Source organism: Capsicum annuum, chromosome 10 (genome assembly GCF_002878395.1).
Source record: "Capsicum annuum cultivar UCD-10X-F1 chromosome 10, UCD10Xv1.1, whole genome shotgun sequence".
NCBI lineage: Eukaryota > Viridiplantae > Streptophyta > Magnoliopsida > Solanales > Solanaceae > Capsicum > Capsicum annuum.
The window spans coordinates 3293732-3311346 of record NC_061120.1 but is presented as its reverse complement, the minus strand read 5'-3'; the positions used below and the strand labels follow the sequence as shown (position 1 = coordinate 3311346).

The window sequence follows — 17615 nt, the reverse complement described above, 5'->3', positions numbered from 1 at the left end:
GTAGAATATTTACTTTGTACACTGACAGTGCATAAAACTTAAATTCTTTTCCTTATAACACAGACATCCAAACAAGCTTATCCAAACCCTTAAATCAACAAAATTGCTTTCTTTCATAACTTACTATCCTTCCAAAGCTTTCATCAATACAGAAAAATCCACAAGTAGATACTACCTCTACCCAGTGTTTTGAAAAGCGAGAGGCGAAAAAAAGCGACGAGGGTTCGCTTCACAAAAGCGAGAAGCGTGAAGTGAAGCGCACGCTTTTTTCCATTAGAGCGCTATTTAGTACAAAATTTAAAAATATTAAACATGCATAAATAAATAACCAAGAGCTTAATAAATAACATAATCTTTCAATACTCAAATTAAAAAAAGAATAGATAGTCATAACAAGCATTCAAGCAAACTACTAAAATACTAAAAATGAGTCTTGCGTCTTAATCAACCAACACAAATAGAGAAACCAACATTCAGAGAGAAGTTTAGAACTTCTATTCTACATCCTATTCCTCAACAAGGATATACTGATAAACAAAATTCAGATTACATACAGCAAAAAGTTTAGAACTTCTATTCTAAAAATATATACTGATAAACAGAATTCAGATTACATACCGCAAAAAAAAAGTAAAAAGAAGAAAAACAAAGTTGGAAGTCAGATTACATACAACAAAAAAAAAGGGTAAAAAGAAAAAAAAAAGTTGGAAGTCAGATTACACATAGCAAAAAAAAAAAAGTAAAACAGAAATGGAAAACAAAGAAGAAGAAGAGAAATAGAGAAGAAGAAGAGAAAAAAAAAACAGATATGAAAAAGAGTAATAGAGAAGAAGTAACTAGAAAACCCTAATAGGAGAAGAAGAAGAAGAAAAAGAGGAGAAATAGAGAAGAAGAAGTCGCATACCTTCAGCAGTTGTTCCAGAAAAGTTGCAGCAGCAGCAATGCAGTCGTATAGTCACTTAAGGGCCTTAAGTAAAATAAATTAAATAAAGCAATAAAACCCCAAAAAAAAAACTTAAATATCCACTTAAGCGACCTTTTCTGCGCTTTTTTTGCTTCAGCTTCTCGCTTCTGGACCTAAAGCGAGAGCTTTTTTCTCGCCCCAACACTTCAAGTGTAAAAAGCGACCCACTGTCGCTTCGCTTCGCTTCATCGCTTTTCACAACACTGCCTCTACCTCCCACCACTCCAGGCACCAGATACTCTGGTTCAACACTTGTTCACCTAGGCCTGAATAGATGGTCATGATTTTCAACACTTCATTGACCACTAGGTCACACAAGCTTGGGGTGCTTAAAATAAGTTGTTTCCAACCGTCACTGTAGCTGTCTGGGTCAACTTGCTAGAACCCTAGAAGAATCAACTGTGTTTTTCTTATAATGTGATGTCAGAACAAGCTTAACAAGCTTAACCCGAACTCCGGAAGATTGATTCTAGGGTTCGAGAAAGTTGACCTGGACCAATTGTAGGAAAAAATCCTTTTAGGTAGTTGAACCTCAAACCTTATGATTTTCAATGAAACTTTATTGACCACTAGGTCACACGCTTGGGGTGCTTAAAATGGGTTGTTTCCTATGATCATTGTAGTTGTCTGGGTCAACTTGCTAGAACCCTAGAATCAATTGTTTTTTCTTATAACGTGATGTAAGAACAAGCTAACTCGAACTCCGGTAAGTTGATTCTAGGGTTCGGGCAAGTTGACCTAGACATCTATTGTTCAATTGTAGGTCTAACTTTATTGACCACTACATCGCGTGCTTGGTTGCTCAATTGGGGTTGTTTCCTACAATCGAGCAATAGGTATCTAGGTCAACTTGCTTGAAACTCAAATCAACTAACTTCCTATAATTTGCTGTCCAAACAAGCTTCACCTAACCCCTCGATCAAAGAAATTGTTTTTTTCTCATAACTTACTGTTCCTTCAAAGCTTCCATGAATATTAAAAGGGTAACAAGAAAAGCAAAAACCTCATGATTTTCAACACACTTCATTGACCACTAGAGGTTGCACCCTTGGATGCTCAAAAAGAGTTTTCTTTCCTACAATTGAACTATAGCAGCTATCTAAGGTCAATCTTCTCCAACCCTAAAAAATCAACAGACATTATTTTCCTTCGAATTTAAGTTTTGTGCACTGTCAGTGTACAAAATATTCTACACTATTACCTGCTATTACAGGTTATCCAATTTTTCATAGCAGCTATCTAAAGTCAACCCTCTCCAACCCTAAAAAAATCAACTGATTTTCCTTAGAATTTAAGTTTTGGGCATTGTTAGTGTACAAAATATTCTATACTATCCCGTAAACTTGACTTGCTATTGCAGGTTATATATTCTACACTTTCAGGTAAACTTGACCTACTATGGCAGATTATCCAATTTTTATAGAACTATCTAAGGTCAACCTTCTCCAACCCCAAAAATCAACTGATTTTCCTTCGAATTTAAGTTTTGCTTGACCTACTATTGCAGGCTAACCAATTTTTTTGGTACACTGACAGCGCATAAAACTTAAGTTCTTTCCCTTATAACATAGACATCTAAACAAGCTTATCCAAACCCGTAAATCAACAAAATTGCTTTCTTTCCTAACTTACTATCCTTCCAAAGCTTCCATCAATACCGAAAAATCTAGCGAATACTAACACATAAAACTCAAAAAAAAAATAAAAAAATACATACTTCTGCGAGTGCGCTTCTTGTAGAGAATACGGTATCCACATTCACGACACTGTATCACATCTCCTGGCTTTAGCGTATTCTCCTGTCCACAATCTGTACAAATATATTCGATCCCATTTAATACAAATTGTTTGATACGAAAAATTAATTAATACAAATTGTTTGATATGAAAAACTAATTAATACAAATTGTTTGATATGGAAAATTAATTATTACAAATTGTTTGATATGGAAAATTAATAGAATAGGTACCTCCACAGATGTAGCTGACTGGTTCAACTGGTTGAGAATCCATTGACAATTCAACTGTATGTAGCTGAGAGACGAAAACCTAATAGCCAAGAAAACGATTTTTTTTGGTGAGGTTTATAGGGTTTATATATAGAATAGATAAGAGGAAGAGAATTTGGGGGCTGGGCCGGGTTACTTAATGGGCCTGGGCCGAATGGTGATTGGTGAAGAGAGGTGATGAGTCCGGCCCTAAACTCATGATTACTAGTTGGAAAAATAACTTAAATATACACCTCAACGTAACATATTTACACAAATTTTCATCCTTACAAAGTAATTATAAGAATTCCAACTAATTATATATCTTCGTTAGATGTATCGGGAGCTAATTATGTATCTTGGAAAACCCAAAATCGAAAAAAATGTATTGGGAGTTAATTATGTATCTTTACAAAGGAAAAAATATATCTTCGTTTGATGTATTATGTATCTCAACAGACTCAAAATCAAAAAAAATTATCGAGATCTAATTATGTATCGAAAATAAAATAAATATACACCTTAACTTATCATATTTACACAAATCTCCATGCTTATAAAGTAATTAAAAAAATTCAACTAATTATTTATCTTTGTTGGATATATCAAGAGCTAATTATGTATCTTGACAGATCTAAAATCGGAAAAAGTTGTATTGAAAGTTAATTATTGAAAAAATATATCTTCGTTTGATATATTATGTATCTCAATAGACTCAAAATCAAAAAAAATTATCGAGAGCTAATTATGTATCGAAAATAACATAAATATATACTTTAACTTGTCATATTTATACAAATATACATGCTTATAAAGTAATTAGAAAAATTCAACTAATTATGTATCTTCATTGGATATATCAGGAGATAATTGTGTATATCGATAGATCTAAAATTGAAAAAAATGTATCGGGAGCTAATTATGTATCTTTGCAAAGGAAAAAGTGTATCTTCATTGAATATATTATGTATCTCGACGGAACAAAGTGAAGAGGGGTGATGAGTCCTGCCCTAAATTCGTGATTACTAGTTTTTGCACGTTGCCCCTATTTTTTTTGTCAAAGTCAAACAAATGGTTATTTACAAAAGCCCCCTTAATTTTAAATTAAATTACAAAACATACGGAGGTCTTGTATATCTTAGAGGACTAGTGTATCTCAGATACACAAACTTGTGTGTATCTGAGATTGTCTATCTAAGGCTGAGATACATGAATACATATTAATTGGGCATGATACATAGTTAGAGATCTATCATAACCGTTGCCGGAATCTCATGGATCTCGTCGGAATTCCATGGATACACACATTTTTTGTTGTGTGTATCTAGAAACACCTAACTTTTGCTGGTGCATCTGGGTACTTTTTTTGATATGTCTTGTAATTAGGGATCAAACTTTCGGTATGTATTATAATTAAGATTCAACCCTTCTATATTTTTGTTGTTTGCTCTTAATGTTTACCATTAAATTAGTGGTCTTTTATTTTTATCCGTACTTCTTATTTTATAAGCGTTTATGGGCTAAAGTATCCTTAATTATTAGCTAATTTCACAAACTTTTGTCTTATCTGACATAAGCTTTGTAGTATCTAATTCACATGACAAAAAGTTAGAAAATTTTTGCCTCATCCAACAAAAGTTTTAGAGAACTAAGAGTACTTATAACCGAGTGAATTATGAAATTAAACTTTCGCCTTAAAAAGCATAACTTGTGAGTTATGAACTTCTCTTAAAGCATAACGTTAGAAACTGAAATTATGTTTTGTAAAATATAACTTATGCCTTGCGAATTATATAAAAAAAACAACAATAAGTCCTTACGTTATAACTATATTTCACTTTTAATTCATATGTTATTCAATTCAACATATTTAACCTTTTTTTTTTAATCCAATTGTGTGATAAAAAGATCATATTAATTAACCTCAATTAATATAATCATGTGATTTTGATCCCTCAACCAACTATGGTGAAAAACTTAACTTGAATGAACTTATTTAACCTTCAATTAATATAACCATTTAATTTTGGTTCCTCAAACTATAACATATATATCACATTTGAACTACAAAAAATTAAGACAGATAATTGATATAACAAATTAAATTATACTCATGAATATATAAATTAAGTCCTCAAGACAATACTCTCCATTAATTATATTTCACTGCCTATATAGGAAAGTGTTTATTCAACAAAAAATAAATAAAAATCCAAATTCAGAAAATTAAAGCTCATTGGTGGTGAAGAGTAAAAAGGACAACTCGATACACTAAAGCTCCCGCGCTGTGCGCAGTCTATGGCAGTGAAGAGTAAGGTCTAAGTAATTAAAATTCTAAGACCAAAAAAAATAAATTAAAAAAAAAAAGGAATAAAAAACGTCCTTTTCTTCATATGAATTAATGAACTTGGCACTTGCTATAGTTAATTTTAATCTATGTTGCTCGAACCTTTCAACATCGTTGTTCTATCAGTGTCGAATAATCTTCAAACATGCAGCTTGAAATGAAAATGACGAATGAAACTGAGCAACAGATTAATCTGGTTGTGAATGGTGTTGTTCCAACAGCAACCAATATTGTGTCACCAAGCCATTCAGATCGATGTCGCTCCAGCAATGGCATTGATAGAAAAATCAGATAAATTTCTACACATGTTGAAGGATCCGACAGATACCTGATAGTAAATTTTGATGAGTCTGAATGACATAGATTTTAAGACCGTATGTAGTAGCTAGTGCTTTTATTTTTTTTGGAGGACAATATTATAGGCAGTTTTTGTAAGGCCATAGCTTAATAATAAGCTAATATAGAGCACCTATCTCTTTCGAGTTTTCGATCGAGAGAAGATGAAATAACTGATACATAAATTTCTTCTTCATTGATTGTATCCAATTTTTTAGAAAGTTGACATGATTTCGGCATGTTGATAATTTTTTGCGGTGCGACTTCTGTTGAGAATCGTAATTTAAGAACTTTGGCCATAATTGTAATGCAATTCTGGAGGGGAAAGAAAGTGGTTGTATATGATAAGAAGTTGGAAAAAGGTTGTGATAACACCTTTATCAACTTATTGTATTTATAGAGAAAAAAAAGTGAGAGCTATATTTATTAGGGATATGGGTGGTTAATTAACTAACACTTAATCACACAAATGAGGTTCAGAACCATCATCGTCAAGTCAAGACAGAATTACAAAATTAAAAAGAGTTTTTCGCTATGAAGGAGAAAAATCAGTATAAGAAGATCGCTTGAAATTGCAATTGTACTAGAATATCGCGCTATTTTGGTAGGATCACGCTCGGATAACACTCACCTCATAATAACTCCTCTAGATCGCGCTCTACCTCAGATCTCATATAGTCGATCTCAAGCTTATTGACACTCAACCTCCACTACGCAACTCATGGCACGTATTGCCACTTTGTCTTGACAGACCGCACAAAATTTTCTCTCGGACTACGCCATCATCAAGTTGAAAAGTACGTGTACCGTGTAAATTTGTCATATGCGTAACAAAACTCTTCACTTTTCTTGCTCATTTCAGCATGAGATACGTCTAAGCTATCATGTGTATGCCCATTTTTCAAAAGCTCGTTAGTTCAGAAGTCTGTCGGTCCTTCTCTTTGACCTTCCCACCCTTTTTTCGTCCAACTTTCGGGTTGGAGAAAATTGGTTGATCGAGTTGGTTGAGAGGAGGGATTCTCGTGGTTTCAGGTTTGTAACCTTCTAGATGCTTCCTCGGTCGAATTCGTAACATGATGAGACTTGTCAAGTGTAATTTAATTATCTATTCTATGTAATTTGCAGACTATTATATTAGAGCGAAATTATTGCATACACATCACAAATTTTTCTTGCCACTTTGCCTTGACATACCTCACAATTTTTTTCTCTCGGACTACGCCATCATCAATACGAAAAGTGTGCGTACCATGTAAATTTGTCATATGTGTTATCAAACTCTTCACTTTTCTCGCTCATTTCAACATGAGATATATCCCATTTTTCAAAAGTTCGTTAGTTTAGAAGTCTGTCAGTCCTTCTCTTTGACCTGCCCAAAAAATGGTTGAAAGCAGGGATTCTCGCGGTTTCAGGTTTATAACCTTCTATATGCTTCCTCGTCCGAGTTTGTAGCATGATAAGACTTGTTTAGTGCGATTTAATAATTATCTTTTCTCTATGATTTGCATACTATTATATTAAAGCGAAATTATCTAATACACATCATATCGTGTCCAATACGTTGTTACCTTTTAACATTACACACCAAATTTAAAATATAGCCGTCCTTTACTTTTTAGCATTAATTGCATGAAAATGTCTTGTTTGGCCAAAATTGACTAAACACCTATACAAGGGGGACCAAAAATCTTTGAAAAATATTTTCCCTTTTTCTAAACGTTTTTCACTAAGGGAAAAAGGTTCGAAGTACACTTAAATTTTGGCGAAATTTACTGTAATATACCTTAATTTTGTGGGGGTTCTATAATCCTTCTAGATTATTTTTTATCATTTATCTGTGGCATATATTTGCTAGTTGGACCACTGTGTGAATACACGCACACTGAGCGTGTAAGGATTTAAAGTGGTCCAGCTAAACAAATATATGCCACAGAAATACGGTAAAAATAATTAGGAGGTCATAGGACTCCCGCAAGGTTGAGACGTGTGTTATAGTAAATTTCGTCAAAGTTTAGATACATTTCGAACTTTTTTCTCTTTATGTGACTTTTTTGCAGCTTTAATTCTATATTTTAAACTTTTCATTGGTGATATTAGGGATTTAATTAACCAAAATAATGGGTTATAAATACATAACCAAAGTTTATAATAAGTCCATAACACGTATTGTTCATTTTGATTCAAAGAGTTCATGAGTTAAATTCCTTGTGTTATGGCTTCATCATCTCGATAGTGTGTGTATTATGTGAACTTATGCTCTATATATCTTATATAAACTTCACTTTTCTTTCGTTTTATAATATACAATTTGCATAAGATGTCACGTGCATCACATCTTCAAAAGCTCATTATACCGCGATAGTCCGGTTCGGCAACACATTTCTCAAAACTCAAGTCATAACGCGTATTTTCTACTTTGACCTAACGATATATCACTCAATTTACATCGTTAGTGAACACAAATTAAAAGCGCGTGTATCGTTTGAATATTTATGCTCTGTCTAATACAATATTTCACTCTTTTTAACTTTTCAATGTAGATTTTATCTCAAATTAAATATCATATACATACACCTCCATCTTCAAAAGTTTATCAGCCTATAAACGGAAGAATCGTCACGCTGAGTTTGTGGCATATAGGACAAAATTAAAGCTTTCGATTAGTTGTTGTTCACTTGTCAGAAAAGGTAAGGGCGGACCTATGTCCATTTTAGTTGTTCCGACACTCACTAAGTTTGAGGTAGACTAGATGTAATATTATATAAAAAAAAAAACGTATAAAATTAGTATAAGATTTAGAAAAATACTTAATAATCAGGAAATTACCTGGATGCTTTAATTTATGCGTATTTGAATTTGTCGAACACCCACAACTCCTAAATTCTGAATCCGCCACACTAAGAAAGGATTGTTGTATATCCTTGTTGTCTCTTTTCCAACTTTCTTTTGATGGCCTTTTGAATTGGTGAGAGCCATTTTTTTTTTGTTTCATATGAGAGAGAAAATTACTTGAAAAGAAGGAAAAGGTATAAAGAGTATATATACACAATATGATATTCCAAATCAATTTATATGTCATTCCATCGGTATTAAAGAGACTTGAAGTAATCAGTAAAGTTATTTTCACGTATCCAGGAGGTCATGACTCACAGGTTCAAGCCACGGAAACATCGTTTGATAGAAATGTAAGGTAAGATTGCATATAATAGACCCTTGTGGTCTGATCCCTTCCCAAATTTCGCGCATAGCCTGTGTCGGAGTCAGAATTTTCATTGAGGAGGTTCAGAAGTAAACATACGAACTAGCCAAAGGAGATTCAACATCTATTATATATACATAAAAAAATACTTTTAACCATGTAAAAATAATATAATTTTCCATCGAAGAGGTTCGGATGAACCTCTGAATGAAAAGTATGGCTCCATTCATATACATAGCGAGAACTTTAGTACCTCAAATTGCATTCCATATTTTTATTTCTTATGTAATATAGAACAAATAAAACATCATGATATAAATTTGGTGGAATTTAAAATATTTTTTACTTAAATAATGTATTCATATTAAAAGTTCATTAAAGATATGCAAATATCAGGTCTGGAATTCGATTATTATCATTTGAATTCGTCATTCTAAAATATTCATAAAGTTAAAATTCTAACTCCGTTTTTACTGGTGGATGCTCATGTTTCATTAAGGGGTCGTTTGATACACCAGATAAGAAAAATAATTTCAAGATAAAGTTTGTGATTAACTTTATCCCATATTCGGTATGAGGTATTAATTAGTTTCGAGATTATTTTATCATTTATACTAAAATAACGAAATTACTATCCATGTGGAGGATGGTATAAAATAGACTCATGAGATATCCTAACACGTGTAATATCCCTATTTATTCAATCCGGCGTACCAAACGAACTTGTATTATGTGTTTCATTTGAAAAAAGTAAGGGGTCGTTTGGTAGGAGAGATGAGGAAAACTAGCCGCGAGATTAATTTAGAAGAAAAGCTTATATCATGTTTGGTTGGGACAGAATGCATGGAATAAATATATCGAAATTAGTTATTCCAAAATTATAGTGTTTTTCTTATCCCTCCTTAAGAATAAAATCACTAATTTCAAAATAGTTAATACCAAAATTTATAATTTTGAAATAACTTATTTCCAACCAAACGAACCTAAGTGGACTTGCCCTATTTAACAGGCAAACACATTGAGAAAATTAAGGGCTTGTTTGGTTCAAGGGATTAGGTGGATTATTATGGTATAAATTTTTAATTTGAAATTAAATTTATTCCGTATTTAGTTGAAAGTATTAGCTAAAATCATTATACATAGAAGATGAGATTGATTATCCAAGTTAAATTGTCTTAACAACAATAGTCATTCACCAAAATAATAACCAACAAATATGTTTTTGTATGTTATTATTTGATTTACATTAAATATATATATTTTAATATAAAATAGTATATCATTTTTTTTTTGTATATTTTTTGGGCTTGTGCTAGTGTTAATTCCTTACTTTTTTTATTTGAACACTTTCATAATTTGTTGACTTAATTTATTATGGATTAAAATTAGTTTTACTCCTTTGTTGACTTAGAGCCCGTTTGGATAGGATTAAAAAAATTACTTTTTAGCTTAAGTGATTAAAAACTTAAAATAAATGCTTTAAAATTATGCAGATAAGTGTTTTGATAGAAGTACTGAAACTGAAAAAAAATTGTTGATGTGTTTGGTAAACAAGTGTTGTCAATCACTTTTTTGTTGTCAAAATGACTTAAATATCCTTACAGTTGTTAACACATAATAACGGAAATTATTTATGATTTTTAATTCTAATACTTCAAAAATTATTTCTATTAAAATACACTTTCAACATAAAGTAATTATGCCAGGTCAATTTATATATATAAGTTACTTTTTAATTTTTAAATATTAAAAAATAAAAATTTTAAGATATTTTTTATATAAATATAATATTATATTGTAATATTGCAAGCTTGTAATAATTTGGTAATGTTAAAAAATATGTTACTGAAATATTGTTATGGCTATTACGATAATCAATTACACGTGAAAATGACTCCTAATACAATGCATCAAGTTTGTCAAAAGAATATCACACATGCATCCCTTGGGTGCAAAGTAAAGCAGTAAACAATATGAATTTTTTCAGGAATGAAACAAACTATTAAAAAGAATCAATTTTAAAAATTTAAATAACATACAGAGATTTTATATGAATGGATAAAGAAGAACTTACCATAAGCTCGATTTGATGATAAATTTTTTGAGTGTTTTCTTATGTAATGATGGATTTTCTGAAAATAAAGGAGAAAGATGAAGAGAAAACTGGAGGGAAAAGATGAAAAAAAGCGGCAAAAAGAAAAAGAACGAAAAATCATTAAGGGCTACAAAGTTTAGGGTATTGTTGGAATTAGAAGAAAATATAAGGGACAAAAAAATAAATGTTTTGGTAAAACCTAAAAAAATTTTAATTTAAAAAGTAAAAAACTGGGGGTATCTAGCTTCCCAATTTTTGCTTTTCTTAATCCACTTTTAGCTTTTTTAAACTCTTTTTAATTTTACCAAACACCTAAAAAAACTAAAAAAAAGTGATTAAAATCTAGTTTGACCTATGGCTGTCAAGTGGGCCGGGCCGGGCCAATTCGGAACCGGCCCATGTTATTTAACCGGGTTGAGGGCCGGGTTCGGGTCTAGGTGAGCCGGGCTGGTTCGGGCCCAACAGTAAAAAAATCAAAACACACCCTAACCCGGCCCACTTAACCCAACCCGGTCAAACCCACCTAAATCCGGTCAAACCCGTTTAAAAAACCGGTCAAACCCGGTCAAAAATATAAAAAAAAAAAACTTTTTTTCAATATACATTATATATACCCACCTATATACATTATAAATACGTTAAACACAATATATATACTATATATATAGTATATACTACATTAGAATTTAAAAAATATATACACATATACACAATTACACATATATACGCACCATCCAATATATATGTACTACTTTAAACTTTAAAGTTTAAATAAAATATACTACAATATATATATATATACACACACACACATGTATACGTTAAATATACACATCTATAGAAGATCTATTCACATATATACACTCTAATCTATGTATATGTAATACTTTAAATGAAATATACTATAATATATAAACATTACAATATATATTTGTATAGTTATATACTAATTTATAAAATATATACACATGTATACGTTAAATATACACGTCTATAGAAGATCTATTCACATATATACACTCTATTCTATGTATATATATTACTACTTATAAAATATACTACATTATATATACATTACAATATATATAGATATACTTATATACTAATTTATAAAACATATACACATGTATACGTTAAATATACACGTCTATAGAAGCTCTATTCACATATATACACTCTATTCTATGTATATATATACTACTACTTATAAAATATACTACACTATATATACATTACAATATATATAGATATACTTATATACTAATTTATAAAATATATACACATGTATGCGTTAAATATACACTTCTATAGAAGATATATGCACAAATATACAAAACATATGCTACTTAATATAATAAATTAATAATATTTGGTAGTAAATTAATAATATATTAGAAGTAAGTTTTTAATTTAAAGTAGAAAACTAGAAATTCAATTTAAAATTTTAAATCGTTAAATGAAAAAAAATAAAAAGCAAGGACTGAGGAGTGAATGAATTTGTGGAATTTTATTGATTGCAAAATGATCCAAAATTTATAATTTACATGAATGAAAAATCTATAAATTATGCATCATTTTTTCCAACTCATTCACGTTAATATTAATGGGAACTTGCATAGGATAGTCGAAGTCAACGGAGGCAAAATCATGCATTGGACTTGATTCTGCTGAGTTCTCCCGTGAAGTCATAATTTCTTCAAGTTTCTTCAAGACCATCTTTTACAATTAAATTATATATATGACATGCACACTTAATAAGAAAAATTTCAGGCAAGGACGGAGATAGCGTAGATTTTATTTTTCTTATAGCAGTCTTGTTGTTAGAAGCATTATCAAAAGCAATACATAAAATTTTATTTTCGATACCATAATATCCGGCAATTTTAACAATAGAATCAGCAATAAATTGTCCAGTATGTTTACAATCTTCATCATATAAAAAAGCAAGAATACGTTTTTGCATCACAAAATTACTATCCATCCAATGACAAGTAACGGTTAAATAATCATTTTTATTTACAGCACGACCAAGATCAGAAGTTAGGGACAATCTACATTGAATATTTTTTAACAATGTTGATAAATAAAAACAATATTGTGAATGGAGCCTAAAAATATCAGATCGACAAGTAGTTCTAGGAATACCATTAAACATAGGATTATAAATTGTTTGTATATAACGAATAAAGGCATCAGAAGAAGGAAAACTAAAAGGCAAACAACCCACAGCTATCATTTTAGCTATTTCTTCCCTGTCCCTCAATTTATTATACTTCTTCGCTACGTGACCGGTTGCTGGGTCCATTCTAGTTTGCGTTGACCCACCAACATCCCCACCACCTTTTGCAATATTTAACTCTCTTTTGTGATCTTCAGCTACATGTCTCACTAACGTACCCGTACCCCCTTACTTGCCTCCACTTCTATGCTTATATATTTGTTGACAAATATTGCATTGCACCTCAATATCTGATATACATTCAAAAAATTATCATGCAATACTAGTTCTTTTACGAGGTTTTGGGGCACTGGGAGGACGGGAAGAGAGATTAACTGATTCAGATCTAACGTTAGCATCTCCTACTACGGGTATCTCAGCAATATTTTCATTATCTTCGGCTAAATTAACCGCATCTACTTTATTTTCTTCTTCTATACCGTAATTTTTTTGAGTTTCTACATAATCCATATCGTGAGCACCTACACCTATTTCTTCCTTAAAAGGTGTACCAAGTGGTACCGGAGGCAAAGGTACACGGGTATATCTACTACTTGAACTACCTCTACCGCTAGTAATTCGCTTTTTACTACCACTACCCCTTCCGGGACAAAAATTTTTAACACCTTTAGTAGCGAGGTTTCTTAATTTATCCATAATATAAATTAAATTAAACTAAAAATATTCAAAATACACAAATATAATAAAATTAAATATTAAACAATTAATACAATAAATAAAAATTAAACGTAAGAGATAGAACGACAATATCAAATTTTGGAAGTATCCGAAGATTGCGACTTTAGAAACTTCCGCTCGTACTTTGTAAACGAAAAATTAAAAAATTAAAGTGAACACTTTAAGAAATTAAATATATTGAATTTTGAGAATTGAGAATTGAGATTTAAGGCAGAATGAGATTTGAGAGAGTGAAAAATGATTTGAAGTTGTTGGGTATTTACAGATTTTTTTTTTATATTAAAAAATTTTTAAAGTTTTTTTTTTTTTTTAATAAATGGGCCCAAACTAGTCGTTTGGACCCAAAAATGGCTATATAGACGTTGGGCCAACGGCTAGTTTTGCCCAAAAGCCAAAATATTTTAAAAAAATAAAAATAAAAAATACCGGGCCGGGCCAGTTAACTGGTGGACCTGGACCGGGCCTGGACCGGGTCGGATTAGCCGGGCCCATTTTAAAAAATAACCGACCCGGGATCCGGAACCCTAAAGCCCTAGAGCTTACTGGGTCGGGTCAAACCGGGCCGAGTTAGGTGCGAGGCTCGACCCACTTAATACCCTTAATTTGACCAGATTTTAATTCTATCCAAACACTCTCTTAATTTATTATGGATTAAAATTAATTAAACTCCTCTACGTTAAGCGAGTATTGTATCTTTAATACAACTATAGATTCAGAGTCACATCAATCAACACACACAAAAAAAAAAGTAACACAAAAAAACATGGTTTTTTCATTATATCATGTCTTTATCCTATGTTTCCTATATTTAGCTTCTTGTGTTAATTCAATTATTTTGGAAAACTTCTCTCTTTCTATTGAAAATACAATATATACAGATACAATCGTCATGAGTTGCAATTTGAGAGGACAATATATCCCCGCAGCCGGCAGTCATGAGACTAATCCTCCAATTCACAGTCAGCGTACTAAGCGGTAGGAAACTGACCACAGAGTTTTCAATGGTACTTCTGTTCATACCGTTGACAACATTCCAAGTATTGTAAAAGGCGATAATCACGTCTTTTGTGACACTAAAATGCAAGATGATTCCTAACGTGCGAATTTTTGAGATGTTTAATTTTGACAGAGATAGGTATTATTGTGATGGTAGTTCATCTTTGAAGGGCAAAAAAGTTAACCACAAGAGTTGGTGTGGTGGTTCAGCACCTCACCCCTTAAGCTAAAATGGTTGGGGGTTCGATCCCCACCTTTGGTAAATGAAAAAAACTCTATGGTCAATTTCCTACCGCTTAGTGCGCTGACCGTAAGAACAGAGGATTAATCTCACGGCTACCGACAGTGAAGATACCTTGGGAAACAAAAAAAAAAAAAAAGGGAAAAAAAGTTTGTCATAGGAAAATTGAAGATATATGGAATATGTTTTATTCTTGAAGGGGAGAAATGTTATTTGGTCCAAGATTGGTGAAATGTAATAAGTAGTACTTTTATTACTTATATTGTTGTGTCCTGTTATGTTATGAAATGATATGATTTTCATTGGTTTGTTTGGTTAAGTTATTTTAAGTTAATTAAAGGAAAAATAACATAAACATATATCTTAACTTATCATATTTATATAAATTTTCACCCTTATAAAGTATTATAAAAATTCCAACTATTTATATATCTTTGTTGAATGTATCGGAAAGTTAAATATGTATCACACCAGATTAAAAATTGAAAAAATATATTGAGAGCTAATTATGTATCTTTACAAGGAAAAATTAAAATGTATCTTCATTGAATGTATTTGTATCTCGACAGACATAAAATAGAAAAAACTTGTATCGAAGCTAATTATGTATTTTTACGAGGAAAAATAATACTCCCTCCGTTTAAAAAAGAATGACCTACTTTCCTTTTTAGTTCGTTTAAAAAAGAATGACCCCCCCCCCCCCCCCTTTTTTTTTGCAATGCTTTAATTTCAACTTTTCACATGACATATTTAGGACCACAACATTAAAGAATATTTTGGTACATTTAACACAACTTTAATTTAAGGCCACAAGATTCAAAAGTCTTCTTTATTTTCTTAAATTTTGTGCCAAGTTAAAGTAGGTCATTCTTTTTTAAACGGAGGGAGTATATCTTCATTGGTATTGGGAGCTAATTACGTATCTCAACAATCTCAAAATTAAGATTTTCAGTAATTATGCAAAATATGAATATTATGGAATGTGTGTTGTTGAGAAATGTTATTTGGTCCTAGATTAGTGAAATGTAATAGTAATTTTATTACTTATATTGTTGTGTCCTATTATGTTATGAAATGATATGTTATTTTGTGATTGTCATTAATTTGTTTGGCTAAGTTATTTTAAGTTAATTGAAAGTTCTTGAATCAATTTTAAAGTCTTTATATTATATTTTTAAAAGCTAATTAAAGTTAGAAATTAGTGGAATTTTCAATGGAGTTTCAAATAAGTACTTTCTTTTAAAAGTATTTTTTTTATATGATTAGAGGTTATGTTACAAAGAAAATTTTATAGATTTAAAAGATTATATTTTAAAAAAGGGAAACTTATCTAAATATACCATATCTAGAAAAAAATTACTCCTTTTTATTTTTACTTGTCTATTTTTTTATTTTGGAATGTCCAATAATATTTGTCCAGTTTATAAAATCAATAGATAATTTACCTATTTCTAGCCATTTTACACTTGACATTAAATATGATTCATTATCTAATGCATTTTTCAAGACATTAAATTTATTATATTAAGAAGGTTGATATTGTAAAACTGCCCCCATCATTTACTACTTCTTAATTCCTGTGTTAATAGGAAAGTGCACGAGTAAAGAAGGATGGGGAGGGTACCAATTATAGCTATATAATTTTAATACACACATAATTCACTTCTAATACATATTGTAGATTTTTAACCAAAACAAGCATAAACATTTAAACAATTATAATTCATCTATATTGCATGCATAATTTACTTTTAATACTCAATGTAATAAATCTATATCGCATGCATAATTCATTTTTAATATATAGTGCATTTATTTTACCAAAACAAGTATAATACATTTTAATACACTTTTAATATATCTATATTGCATGCATAATTCACTTATAATATATAGTGAAACTATTATAGGTGGTAAATATTTTCTAAAAATGGTATTACAAAAAATATATTAAAAACAGTAAATATTTGATAAAAGGTACTCAAATCGGTGATTTTTTCTAAAAAATAAATAAATAAAGGGCTAGCCCGTGACCCTTTTAAAGATAGGTCTGACCGATCATTTTAAGGATTTTCAAATGAAAGGTCGACATGTTCTAGCCTGTGAGCCTTAGATTGACTTATAGACTCAGTCATGTCTTAATTTTCTACAATGACAGGTATATTGTAGAATATATATTTTAGTAAGGATGATATGTATTTAGAAACAGATGGATTAAAAGAATTTTCGACTAATCAAAAAAATTTCTAGAAGTATTTATGAGCACTAGATTTAATTGGGAGATTAAACCGTAAATATAGATGTTTATATAGTTGTCCATCGAAATAATAGCCAACAAATGTATATTTTTTTTGTATGTTATTATATGATACTAGTCAAGTGTACATACTTTGCACGTGTGTCTCGTGTTAATAATTAAAATTATATATAAAAGAATAAAATTATTTAAAAATAGTAATTAACTTTAAAATAAATAAAACCAACTAAAAGCAGAAAAAAAAAAAAAGAAGAAGAAGAGAGAAATACTTATCT

General features: G+C 30.6%; 1 protein-coding gene across 1 annotated transcript in view; it reads right to left on the bottom strand.

The window, feature by feature from the left end:
* The window catches only part of LOC107845622 (DNA-directed RNA polymerases II, IV and V subunit 12), an 8884-nt gene extending 5712 nt beyond the window's left edge, over nucleotides 1-3172 (bottom strand). Inside the window, exons 1-2 of the mRNA XM_016690050.2 lie at nucleotides 2935-3172; nucleotides 2682-2774 (exon numbers count right to left, since the gene is read on the bottom strand). Of these exons, the coding sequence (XP_016545536.1) occupies nucleotides 2682-2774; nucleotides 2935-2977 (136 nt within the window). The 5' untranslated portion in view covers nucleotides 2978-3172. The remainder of the gene's footprint in view (nucleotides 1-2681; nucleotides 2775-2934) is intronic.
* Nucleotides 3173-17615: the final 14443 nt, after the last annotated feature.